This window comes from Artemia franciscana, chromosome 16 (assembly GCF_032884065.1).
Source record: "Artemia franciscana chromosome 16, ASM3288406v1, whole genome shotgun sequence".
Classification (NCBI taxonomy): Eukaryota; Metazoa; Arthropoda; class Branchiopoda; order Anostraca; family Artemiidae; genus Artemia; species Artemia franciscana.
In genome coordinates, this window is record NC_088878.1 from 34727672 (window position 1) to 34741106 (window position 13435).

Genomic DNA, 13435 nt, shown 5'->3' on the forward strand with positions numbered 1-13435 from the left:
CCAATAGTGGTACTGGCGCCATTAGTCCTTCCAATACTGGTGGAGTTAGAGATCTCATACAGTGGTGGAGGAAGAGACGCTTATTCTCTCCAATATCCACAATAATCTGATACCACTGTACGGTATCATCTTTTGAAGCTGGAACGAAATATAAAGAATTTTTCAAGATTGATTGGCTATCTTGGAATTTTCACTCCAAAACCCCATACCTAGACATACTTCTAATCAGAAAATTATGTCCAGGCTCATTCCTCATTTGGCTGTAGCAAATTAAAGCCAAGGATCCAGTTGTAGAGACCAGATATCTCTGTTTTTCAAATTCTGCAAATCAGGATCATTTTAGGCACTAAATTTGTCTTTTGTGCTTAAATGTGTTCTTCAAATGTGTGTCTGGCTAACCTTCCACGCCTAAGCAAGTACGTAGTCAAGCACCCATATCGTCAATGACAAGCCTAAATGTTGTACCTAACTTTATCACACGTTGATAATTGTCCGAAACCGTTTGCTAAGCTGTACTCAAAGGGAGGAGCAGCAAAGCAATTTACATAAGTACAATCAAAATGTGATTGAACAAGCACTGCCCTCCTGATTATGCCCTCCTGAGAATAGTTTAAACACTAAACCCTGCACCTTGAAATTTACTCTTTTCTTTACTTTTGAACTTGAATACTGAACTCTCCAATTTAAAGTCAAGAAATTCGAAAATAAATAGAGCAATAAAAAAAGATTTCAATTTAATTTTTCAATTAATTAATTACTGACAAGATAGTACATATTTGCTCAAAAGGATAAACTCAATAATACATTAAATAACCAAATAATTTTCTACTGAAGAAGAAATATTTCTCAAGAATGATAAATATGATTAGAAAAATCAAGAAATAAAGTAAATGCAGAATGGGTCGTAACTTACCGGTCAAAGTTTGAATTTTTGGCCCAAATGTTTTAAGAAACCCTGCTCGAGCCCAAGATCAATAGGGCAATCAAGGAGGGGGCTTACTGATACATATTTGCTTTAAACAGTACAATTTTCAGTGAAAAAATTTTAAAATGCAATCGGTTGCAGATTTATACTGATAAACGTTTTGCACTTTGATATTTGCACTGATAAAAGCTTTATCACAAAGAGTTGGGGGTTGAGGTAGTTCCTCTCGCAAACAGAATACGTTCGATTTGTTTTGTGTTAATGTTGCTCTTCACTTTCATTTGAAAAAACCTCCTTTTCTTAATATTTCATAAAATACAATCATATAATCAGGAGAATATAATCAGGATAAAATACAATCAGGAAAATAAAGAAAAAAAATACATGCAGGGCAGGCCATAACTTGATAAATGTGGAAAAATACGGACAATTTTTAACTAAATTTTTTTCAAGTGTCTGAACTTTAATCATTTGAACTCTAGTGCCCATATACCGAAAGTTACTCAATCAGCGCTTTTAATTAAAACTCAGTTTTAATTAAAACTGAGTGCCATTATTTACTATTGATATTCGAGTAAGTCGATATTCTATTATACTATCGATATTCGAATAATTCGATCATAAATAGAGCAGTCAAACAGGGTTATAATATTTATTTGTCAACCAACTAATTATTTACAACATACATATTCGCTTAAAAAAATAAGCTCAATAATACATTAACTCATCTAGACAAAGCTAAGCGAAAATGAAATATTTCTAAAAATTGATAAAATACAATCAGCAAAATCAAGAAATAAAATATAGAGGGTGGGCCACATCTAAATGAATGTGAAAAAAAATATACAATTTTTTTCACTAATTTTCTTCCAGTGTTTGGGGAAGTATGGCTTATACTGTAGTTAATACTTTCTTCAATTATAGTTTTCTAGATAAGACATTAACGGTGTTAGCATATGTTTATATAATATTTCTAATAGGATATTTGCCCTCGTAACATCAATTTACAGGACCCCAAGTAAGTACGCTTTCAAATAGTAAAAACAAAACAATATCCTGGGGTGGAAGGAGGTGCTTCCCAAATATTTCATTCTAATCGGCACTACTGATTTCCAAAAAAAATAAATCAACATTATAAAACAAACAAAATTACAAAACGCATCATTATGATGGAATATTCCTAGCTTCAATTATGAAGTCAATAAAATGTACAAAAATTTGACGATTTCGAAGCATATGACTGTTTCAAGTATTTTTTTAGAAGGATTTGAGAAAACTAGGTAAGACATAAAATACAGATATTTCCTAAACAGGAAAGACAATGGTGCATCATCGTAGTATTCAACACAACCTAGGGTACGAAATTCACAAAATGTAGCCAGAAAGGAAGAATGGTTGGGGGTTTTCTACCCGCCAACTTTCTTGCATGAATATTATTTCACTCTTTGGAGCTATTGTAGTAAATGGGTTGCACATGTCCATATTGGTTCAGCAAAGGTACGCCATCTAAGTAACAAGTCCCCAAGTCCAGAATCTCATAGAAAAAAAACGGACCGCACCAGAAAATGCAGATTTGAAAGAAAATAGGGTTTTTCTGCGGAATAGACTTTTGCCCTTCCTCCCATACCAAGGCTGGAAAGGAGTTATTGGTCAACTCAAATGGGCATTGCTGGGCAGAAAAAAGGTAGAGCAGCAATTGCATACCCGCTTCAAACTTATACAGATCGCAAAGATAAAGCAGATCCACTTTCAAGGAACTTGTTTGGAAATTCCAGCAAAAGATAAGATCACTGACATAGCCATCAGAAAACTCCGAAAAGGATCGTAGCCCCTAGAAAGGGCTAGAGTTGCTAAACAGCATAATTTGAGTATTTTCTTAGAGAGAGCTTAGCCTGTCTAACCTTCACCAAATAATATCAATGGATAGGCTATAATAAACGGTCAAAACAGGGATAGCTCCTTCTTTTAAGCCCCTAACAGCATTTGATTTCTCATATTTTAAGATTATTATTAATCTATACAAAAGTAAATTACAGAATGTCTAGAAAAAGTGATAATGTTGGATCTTAACTACGAATTTCGACACCCATGTTTAGAAGAAGAAGAAGAGACAAGGAGTGAAGCAGCAGAAAAAATTGCAGAATCAATTAGTTAAAACGCACTTTCAACTTGAAATAGGTCACAGATTCCCCCTCTTTTAACCCTGATTATACCTCAAGACATACATCAATGCAGAGATTTTTAACCCTTTGGAAGCTCCAAACTAGGCAACTCACGAATTGATTTCGGAGAAGGGCCAAATTAAAAAAAAATCATAAGCAAAATTTATGAAAAGCGAAGGGGCAATAGATCAGAATGCCCCTCCTTTTGTAGAAGTCCAACAGACTGCCCTATCATGGCTCCATGGTCCCGAAAATTCAACATCAAAATTATAATTATCACTCTTATTATTGTTTTTTCTAAATTGTTCTGGTCAAAACAAAAAAGGCTTATCTAACTTTTCCAGAGTAGAGCAGTTGGACAATATGGCTTTAATTAGGTCTATAGTAAGTAAATTGTATACATTCAGACGCTTTTGCTGGGAGATTTTTCTTGACATTTTTTGGAAAGAATCTTAAAGTTACAGAGTATAGCTGGATTAACATGGCTTCAATTTGGGATAGAGCAAATAATATAGTACTAGATACTTTTATAGTCCGAGCTGCGGTTCTCCAATTGGAGTACCCTAACATGTCTAAACAAAGTCATATACAGAAGAATTGGCTAAAGAAAATATACCCCTTTTACTAAAACACTACCATTCTCGGTTATGTGACAAGCTTATACAAAGTATTGTCTATCTTCAAGTTATCATAAAATAGTATTGATTTGTCATTTTTAATGAAAAGACCCGCGAGTAAGGACATGTTTTTAAGGACAATATAGTTGGCTAACAGCAAAAGTTCACTGTAATATATACCGTTCTATATTTAGAAAAAGTGCACTTTTTGGGTCTAAATGGGGGAGGAGGCTAAACCAAAGTTGAAATACAGGATGTCACGTGGATTTTACTTTGGGGGACAAAATTCTTCCCCTACTTCGTAAGGAACAGTAAGGAAAACGTGGAAATGGGCGTTTTAGTCAAACATGGGATAATCTCAGGCTGTAAGATATACAATACTGTACATGACATCCAAAGAACGTAACAAATACGAGCAATAGTGTTTGAGCCCCCCCCCCCATCCTCCGCCAAGATTTACTGTTTCTGAAAATGAAGTTCCTGGTTAGAGTTTCTAGGGTAAGGTAGTCAGGAGAGTGACCAGGGCAAACAAAAATTAAAGATATAGACATATGTGCAAATAGAATGAGCCTGGGGTGGGAGGGAGATAGGATCATTCACTTACTTTCACGCTATTAAAGTTAAGTCCTACGCATTTAGTGTGTTAAATATATACGCGTTTAGTCGGCCAGTAAATACGTATTTAGTGAGCCCACTACGCATTAGTAGGCTATACTAGAAAATAGTTGCTGAACATATTCCCCTCCTACACACCCCTTGGTTATGCCTATGGGCACGAAGAACAGGAAAGGTAAGATGGTGCGAGCCAACACCTTTTCTAGTCTAGAACAACAAAATGAAAAAATAAAATATATCTAAAGTAACATAAACGTATAATATATACAACAACAATGGACATCACAGAATCATTCCCGTACCCAAATTAAAAGAAAGCCGGCACCGGTTTTCTTGTAAAAAGCTAAATAGTAGACAAGCTGAACGGCAATAAAACTCACATTGCACATCAAAAGCATTCCTAAAACTATTAACTGCTCGCTGCAGGCTAAAACAGGTGCGCCCACTCCCCCTCCACCCTGGTGTATTCAAAACTTCACTTTACCCCTTCCCCCATGAATTTCCATTTTCAATTAAGTCCTTCCTTGTGACTTCTTTCTACCTTTGGCAATCTGCTATCGTTCATGCATAAAACGTGGCCTAGCCAACTTAACCTTTATTCCATAAAAGTCCTAGAAAGCCGGATCGACCCCTTTTTCGCAGAGAGGCTTAAAATTACTAGGATATAGAACCTAAAGAACAAAATCTAATGCTTTTCAATAAATGCTCTATGTAAAAGTCTAGATGAGGGGTTGTTGCTATCTTGAAAAGAAATTTATTTAGGTGATTAGAAATTTGATGAATATTTCAAGAGCTTAAAGTATGCCTCAGGGAGGTCTTTGAAAGTATTCACCTTGACCCTTTCCCCTCTAAAAGGCAACAACCTTTGATAAGCTTGCACCAACTTTATACTACAAAAATAAAAATTCCTGAAACAGATCAAAAGCCCCCAAGGAAAGTATTTAGAGCCTTGCTACAGTGCTAAGTCCAGGTTTATAGTGTTTTAAAGAACTGGGAAAATTGTGTTCAATATGACTTCTTAGTAATTAATTGCAATTAGTTATTAAGGAAGCGCAGCAATTATTCTCTACTGAATGCCGTTTGGACACCAAAGTTAATGTTACGCGAGTAATTTCAAAATAGTAAGAAATGGTCAAGTCGAGTAGTCTAGATTTCCCTATATCGAGTTTAGAATAATCAGTTTTTGGAATGTACCCAGGTTTTTTTTAAATGCGGTTAACTTATGCCATCTGATGTAAACCACACATTTACAATAGCCTTTTTAAGATGCATAAAGGCTGTTTAATTAGAATAATAAGCTTTTTTGAATGTTCTAGAAAAAAACTTCACCACAAAAAGAAGCAATGTATTGAGGAGGTGGACCCCTCCCTCCCCCCTCATACTTGTAAAAATTTCTGTTCTACTTAAGCTTTAATGTTGCTCATTACTTTCAGTTGATAAAACCTGCTTTTTTATTTAGTTTGATACTGAATTCATACTTGAGTGAATTTGATACTGAGTATTACCTGATATAAAACAGAAGATCATAGAATTTTGAAAAAGGTTTCTGTTGTTTCAAAGGTTTTTTTTATAATTGTTATGTAAGAAATAAAAAAAATTGTGGATAATTGCCAAAACGTGGGAGGATCTTTCCATGGATAGAGAGCTAGATTCCCAACATTATTCAAAAGACAATCAGAAACTAAATAATTTTAACAAGTCGAATAAGTCTTTGGAAGACTCGAAATTCACTCCTGAAAGCTTCATTCTCCCAATGCCATTATTTTTCAAGGCACCAAAAAGCCCCTCATCTAGAATGTTGCCAATGCTCTATCCTATCTCAGCATTTATTTAATAACATAGATTGAATCAAAGAAGTTCATTTCTCTTTTCTTCTTGGACGGAAGCAAGAAGAAAAGAAGCAACGTTAAACGCATTGTTACGCAACGTTACACATTACAACGTTCTGTGATTATCTCAGAATATGACAATAATTGTGTACTCATACAGGTTGAAGAACTATAAGGAAACAGTCTGAAAAACTAGGTAAAGAAACCTACTACTACTACTACTACTAACAACTCAGCGCAGCATCAAGTCGCCTGAGGCCAACACAGCTACGCACGCTTTTTCTCCATTCCAATCAATTCATAGCCTCCCTCCTTACACCCTCCAAGGAAGTTTCCATTTCCTTTAAATATTTCTTTATGACATACTCCCACCCCAACTGCGGACGACCTGCTTTCAGTTTAGCCCGAGACGGTTGGCCGAAAAGCATAACCTTCGGCAATCTGTCATTCTTCACCCGCAGAACGTGCCCTAGCCATGTCAGCATTTGTCGTTCACTATTTCCTCGAGGAGCACCATTCCTCAAGTGGGAATCCACTCCCTAAAGAAACCAATTCAGCTTATCTACTTTATACAAAACTTTACGTCCGCAAATACACTAATTCAAGGACAATAAATACCACAGTCATCAGTATCAAATTAACACCGGTTCTTTTTGCAGCTAAAACATCAAAACACAAAACTGACCTGTCTTGCTAGCTTAAAATCGTAGCAGCAAATTACTTTTCCTGTGGTCCCTGCGCAGAAATTCTTTTCGGAGGGGGGGGGGGAATAAAAAAAAATTTGATAACTTGGATTGAAGTGCCCAAAAATTCAAGAAAAATTTAAGATTCCGGGGGGGGGGGGGGGTCTCCTCCCTCTCCTGCATATGTCCCAGCTCCTCCTCCACCTTCTTTATAAATTCCTAAATACAATATGAAACACGCTTCTTATTAGGCAAGAATATTTGAGTTTCTAAAACAATAGCTTTGAATAATAAAAAAAAAACATTCTGTATTTATATGTATTAAGGTACTTGAAATAGAGTTGTTTTCAAACCGGGAGCAATTTGTGTTATATAATTGTTATGCAATTATATAAACTATGAAACACGCTTCTTATTAGGCAAGAATATTTGAGTTTCTAAAACAATAGCTTTATATAATAATAAAAAAAATTATGTAGTTATATATATTAAGGTACTTGAAATAGAGTTGTTTTCAAACCGGGAACAATTTATGTTATGTAATTATTACTACAAAATTGATAGTTGTCTTCAAATCTTTATGTCTGGTTATTAGACAATGGTATATTCATTCCAATGAGACACGGAAATACCTTAATCAATACGGTAAATAAAATTTGGATATTGAAAATTGCATTAAGTATAGAGCCCATGGAACATGATTCATGAAATTAGGCATACTAAACTTAGATTTAAGGATATTTCAGCTAACTAACGTTAACATAGGTTAACTTTACACCTCTATGTCTGCTTACTTAACAATAACAAACCCATTCAAATGAGGCATGGAAATACCGTGCCTAAAGCATGGTATTACCGTGCCATGGAGCTTGGTATCATGCAATTAGGCATACTCAACCTTCTAGGAAGATTTAAGGATAATTAAGTTAATCTACTATGTTAGTAGGTATACTAAGATTTAAGAATTCTAAACTTAGATTTATTTTCAGATTTAATAGAAGATTTCTTAAGTATTTGCAAAATTAGCAAATGACAAACTGCCAAATTATACATATCTGACAAATTTTGTCGACATGAAGACACTATCATTTAAATACAAAGGACCAAAAGTTAGAAAGAAAAACATTCGGAAATAATGAACACTTGCCAAAAAAACACTGATCCATAGAAAAAAGTTTTTTTTTCTGAAATAGCACTAGAAACAACAAGTTAATTTTTATACATTCCAAAGCTATAATTAGTTCAGATATTTTCTAGTAAGAAACTGTAATAAAATAAATTGATTGGAGAAAAAATGAATCAGAAAAAGGAATAAAAAGGACAGAAAAAAGATAAGAAATTAAGAATAAAAGAAAAATTAAGAAGTTTATTCTAATTTACCATTAAAAAAAATCATCTTCCAGTGCTGCAATTCATCTTGAAACAAAACAAGGATGTACCATTTTCATTACTTTTGTATAAACACCATTACAAAAAAATATCTAGGGTAAACCGAAATGGAACCCATCCCCCCCCCCCAAAGAAAAGGGGCCAGCCCAGAGAAAAATCTAGGATCGAGAAGCATTCATACAGCAACGGGGTTCATTACATAAATACTTCCTAGGAAATGCCAGCTACTAGAATGCAGAGACGCCATGTTTCGTTCCTTTACCAAGTTAGCAACAAAAGAACTCTGAGATGCATAGTATATGTGTACGCTAATACGGCAAGAAAAGATCAATAGCTGAAATTCGAGGTTATGTCACGTGTTTGAATTTTACAGAAGAAAAAACTATAAATGAATTCATTTTCGACTGTAGCTCCTAGAAAATGACGCATTTGAGAATCATCAACGAATTAATTATACTGACAATATCTGGTTATACATGGTATCTCCAAATCAGGTATATCTCCAATATCTGGTTGGTATCTCCAAACGCAATGGAGCATTAAAACATCTCGATGAAAGCAAAAGACAAAACCAAACGAGCGTAATTTTCAGCCAGTAAATAAAAGGACAAAAAAAGCAGATATTTTGACGAAGACCTTTGTTAAGCCGTTCTCAGGGCAAAATAAAAACAAATAATTTGAAGTAACCTACGCAGAAGGAGGAGGAGGTTTTGTGTAGGAGGAGGGGTTCCTAAATCCAAGTGATCACGACAAATCTCAGTTTTATGCATGAATTACCACACCCTATAGAATCACCAACACCCTATTGAATTACCGCAGCGAAGGTAACAGACAGTATAGGTGTTTAAGCCCGAGTTCCATATAGAAATACCTATAGAATTACCAGCACTCTATGAATTACCGCAGCCAAGGTAACAGACAATAAAGGTGTTTAAGCCCGGGTGCAATATAGAATTGCCTAAAGAATTACCAACGTCCTATGAATTACTGACAGAATAGCTGTGTACGTCCGGGTGCAATATAAAATTAACTATAGAATTACCAGCGCCCTATAAACGTCCGCAGCCAAGGTAACAGACAGTATAAGTGTTTAAGCATGAGTGCAATATAGAATTACCAACGTCCTATGAATTGCCACAGCCAAGGTAACAGACAGTATAGGTGTTTAAGCCCGGCTGAAATATAAAATTACCAACGTCCTATGAATTACCACAGCCAAGGTAACAGACAGTATAGGTGTCTAAGCTCTGGTACAATATAGAATTACCTATAGAATTACCGGCGCCTTTTGAATTGCCACAGTCAAGGGGACAGACCATATAGGTGTTTAAGAATTACTGATAAGCATATAGATTTACCTATAGAACTACACATATGGTGTTTAAGAATTACTGATAAGCATATAGATTTACCTATAGAACTACACATATCCTATGAATCACCGCAGCCAAGGTAACAGAAAGTATAGGCGTTTAAGCTCGGGTGCATTATAAATATGTAAACAAACTACAGCATTCTCGTATTTCAGAATATGAGGTTCACACATGATTCACACATTGAATATCTAAGACATGGTTCACACAGCAAAGTAGGAATTAAGGTCTAGGTTAAAGGCAAATTAGCACACTGGTTAAACTATAATAGAAAGCATTAATACCAGACGAGTTAATTTCCGCCAATTTATCTTGTAAAACTTTAATTGGCTACAATAGATATAGGCTAGGTTTCAGAAAAAAACAAAAAAACAACTCGAGTCAAACAGGCCACGAACGAGAAAAAACAAGGATTTGCCGAATGTGCATCTTTAGTACCTTCAAGCCCAAACTTTTGCTTCATATCTTTAAAGTCATAGCCAGGCACATTTTGAAAATTGAAATTCTACTAGAGTATTGAGTAGAAAGTTGGTTCAATCCAGAAATTGGTTCAATCTAGCCTTTTTGGCACAATTGACATAACGATTGGGTCAATTAAGTTAATTCGCTCAGATAATATATATGAAACAAACCTGAGCATTGACAACTTTTCGGGAAGCAGAAAGGAAAAAATACAAGAAATTGGAAAGAGTAAAGTAAAAAGCATTGAACTAATTTTATTAAAAGACTTGAATTTAAACAACACATGTGTTTCCCGAATAAATCTGTCGAATAGAGTTTTTTATTATTCGTTCTAATCGACTGAACAATCCAACGAAAAATTATTTTAATCTTTTGTTCAGTTTGACGGGGGGTGCTAAGGGGCGCAAGATTGTTTCATGAGATTTAAGAGGGCGTGGGAATGGAAATAAGTTGAGTTAGTTATGTATACCTGGCCTTGATATTTTGTAGCGACAATCTCAAAACCTAACTTTTTTCACCTCAAAGGTAATATAATAGACAAGGCCGTATCCATGGAGGAGCGGGGGAAATGGGGTTAAAACCCCCTAGATATTTGTCCGACTCTCAAAACACTTTTTGTACCCCCTTCCCCTCCCTCCCCCCGAAAAAAATGACTGAGGGTGCTTGAGGGAGCCTAAAAACTGAGGGACACACTTCCTACTAAACTAATTACAATTTGAATTAATGCACATCAAACGAGATGGAAAGTACCGGGGAAGCCATCACAAAGAAACGTTTCAAGTAATCAACAAATTATCTCAAGCATTGTTGCCAGATTGGACTAACTTCAAGCCACTTCTCTAGTCCCATCCTAGTTTAGTTACATTATTTTTATAGGAGTGGAGATTGCTAGACACAACTTCTAAACTGAATATAATTTTTTCAGCTGAGCAGATTTTTGACAAATTTGGTAGACAAATTAGAATTTTATGAGACCAATTGGCTGAAACTGGCCTAATCTGGCAACAATGTACTCAAGAAGAGCATAAATAGCAGCTAATTTCACTACGGGGTGAGAGAAAACGAAGAGTTAGCTACTCTTCTTCAGTTGTTCGTAGGTTACGAAGAAAATTAAATTCCAGGGTCCCATCCTCAAAAAAGTAGGAACAAAACCTTTGTATAAAGCTCGAAATCCTTCAGTTTTCACAGTCTGAAACATAATAAAATAAAATTAGTAGCCATTCAAAACTAAATAAAAATGAAATTAAAGATTGAACAGTAGAACTTATTGAAAAGTAAAATATAGTTCAAACATTAAAGGAACATAAAAAAAGGAAAATGATTTAATAAAAAAGATCAAGACGGGTGTAAAGAATAAGAAAGGAAAAAAAATAATTTAAGAACCCTTTTAAACAAAACAGAACTTAAGAAATTTGTTTAAATAAGATTATTCATTTAGGCAAAAAGGGCAAAATGAAGGTAAAACACTACAAATATTAAAAAACAAAAATAATCCAAGATGCTAAAACATTAAAAAAAAAATTAATGAAAACTAACTTTTTTAAAGGAACTCAAGAAGAGTAACAAGGAAAAAAAATTAGTTCTAAGTCTTTATCTAAAATAAAAGTAGCAAGTCGAAGAAATTAAAAAACCGAAAATTAACAATCTAAAATAAAATAATTGAAAAAGCAAAAGAAAATTGTTTATCTAAAAGAAATTACGAAGGAAATACAAAACGAATCGTAAACAGATTGCCCGTAACAGATTGCGCGTAAACAGATTGCGCGTAAGATTGCCCCTGGTCTTGGAGCAATTCAACGTTTTAAAAATGTTTTACCTGCAACAGTTTTATTGCTTTTACAATATCCTCTGATTCAACCATATATTTCGTATTGCTGCATATTATGGGCAAGCAATTTTTATGTGAATTTAAAACGTGATCAGATTATTCAAAATAAAACAATGAGTCTGATTGGTGGATACGTGAACACAACACCTGAAGGTGAACACAACACCACCGCTTGGTTCACAATGTTACATGTGGTTCAGTAATTGTGAGCGGTAATTCACAATGTAGCGGTTCACAATTCACAATTCAGTAATTCACAATGTAGCGGTTCAGCATTGTGAACCGCTTGGTTCACAATGCTGAATGTAGGACAGCTACGGGAGTAACAAGTTAGAATCTTTACTTATCAATGTTGGAATAATGTAAGTCCCGAGGTTTTCCGTGATTACATTAGTGAAAGTAGATGTTCACTTCATTATGAAACGCGTAACGCTAGTGATTTCGTCGTCCCGTACAGAAGTGGATCCAGGGCCGGCTTCCCTACTAGATCTTCGGGGCCTAATGGGTGGAACTCTGTTCCAGAGAGCGGCCGAGCACCTGGGACTGGCACGTACGCAGGGGGGGGGGGGCTTCGGGCCCGGCCATCTCCCCCCTCAAAAAAAAAATTGTGAAATTTTTAATTTCTCCATGGTTTCTGGGGATTTCTGGCAAAAGTAGAACATTTATTAAGAACTTTTTATAGCATGGATTTTATAGCATGCAATTATCCGGTCAAGTCACTGCCCAATTATTAACCCATTTTCTGTCTAACTTTCTACCCTCTTTGAAGTAATTAGCAATTGTACTGTTATTTTTTTTGTAAAGAGAGTTTGCTTTCTACAGCAAAATAGAATTATCCTTGATATTAGGACGTTTATCCCCCCCCCCCTTTTCAGGATAAAGTACAGATTTTAATGGATCAATTTTGGAAACTATCATTTTTCATTAAAATCTACGTTTTTGCAATAGAAAAACTACCCTCCCCAGCACCCATATTGCACTGTTAACCCAAAAATTTCCCTTTCAGTGAGATATAATAGATTAATCCCTGGTTCTAAATCGCCCTGAACATAACCTGAGCCTAAAACGTACTTTTGAGGCTTCAGTCTTCTTCCCCCCATCCGCTACAATACTTCAGATTAAAGTTAATCTGTATTTTCCGATATACGTGCTTTTTACATTACTAAATTTAAAAAAAATGCTACTTTATATCTGCTGTTTCGAAGGTTTTGCTCCCCCCCCCCCCGAAAAAAAACCCTGTGTACGTGCCTGACCTGGGGTTATTTAAAAATAAATTGAAAAGGTATTTGCTAGGCCAAGGTTCATAGTTCTTTTATTTATTTTTTTTCTTTTTTTCTCTCTTTTCTATTTATTATTATGGGACTGGTTATTATTATTGATGAATTGACAAGATATTGGTTGTTATTGGTTATTTTTCCGTTTTTTGTTGTTTCATTTGTAGTGAATTATTAGTTTGAAAATGAGTTTTATGTACGCGCCCAGTCGCGAGTGCTTTTTGTATCTTGCATATTAGTTAAATTTTATTTGATTTATAAATAAAGTGAACTGAAAC

At 35.0% G+C, this 13435-nt stretch overlaps 2 protein-coding genes across 3 annotated transcripts in view; one reads left to right on the forward strand and one right to left on the reverse strand.

The window, feature by feature from the left end:
• Positions 1-13435, forward strand: part of LOC136037384 (IWS1-like protein) — a 438978-nt gene that overhangs the window by 136160 nt on the left and 289383 nt on the right. The window lies entirely within an intron of this gene.
• Positions 1564-13435, reverse strand: part of LOC136037379 (kidney mitochondrial carrier protein 1-like) — a 59274-nt gene continuing 47402 nt past the window's right edge. Inside the window, exons 7-8 of one of the 2 annotated variants that reach the window (XR_010619922.1) lie at positions 9633-11244; positions 1564-9578 (exon numbers count right to left, since the gene is read on the reverse strand). Coding sequence is in view for 1 of the 2 variants with exons in the window: in XM_065720109.1 (XP_065576181.1) it covers positions 11125-11244 (120 nt within the window). In the remaining variant the exon portion in view is untranslated. Of the gene's footprint in view, positions 11245-13435 lie in introns of both variants that reach the window. The other variant, XM_065720109.1, reaches the window with a different exon arrangement.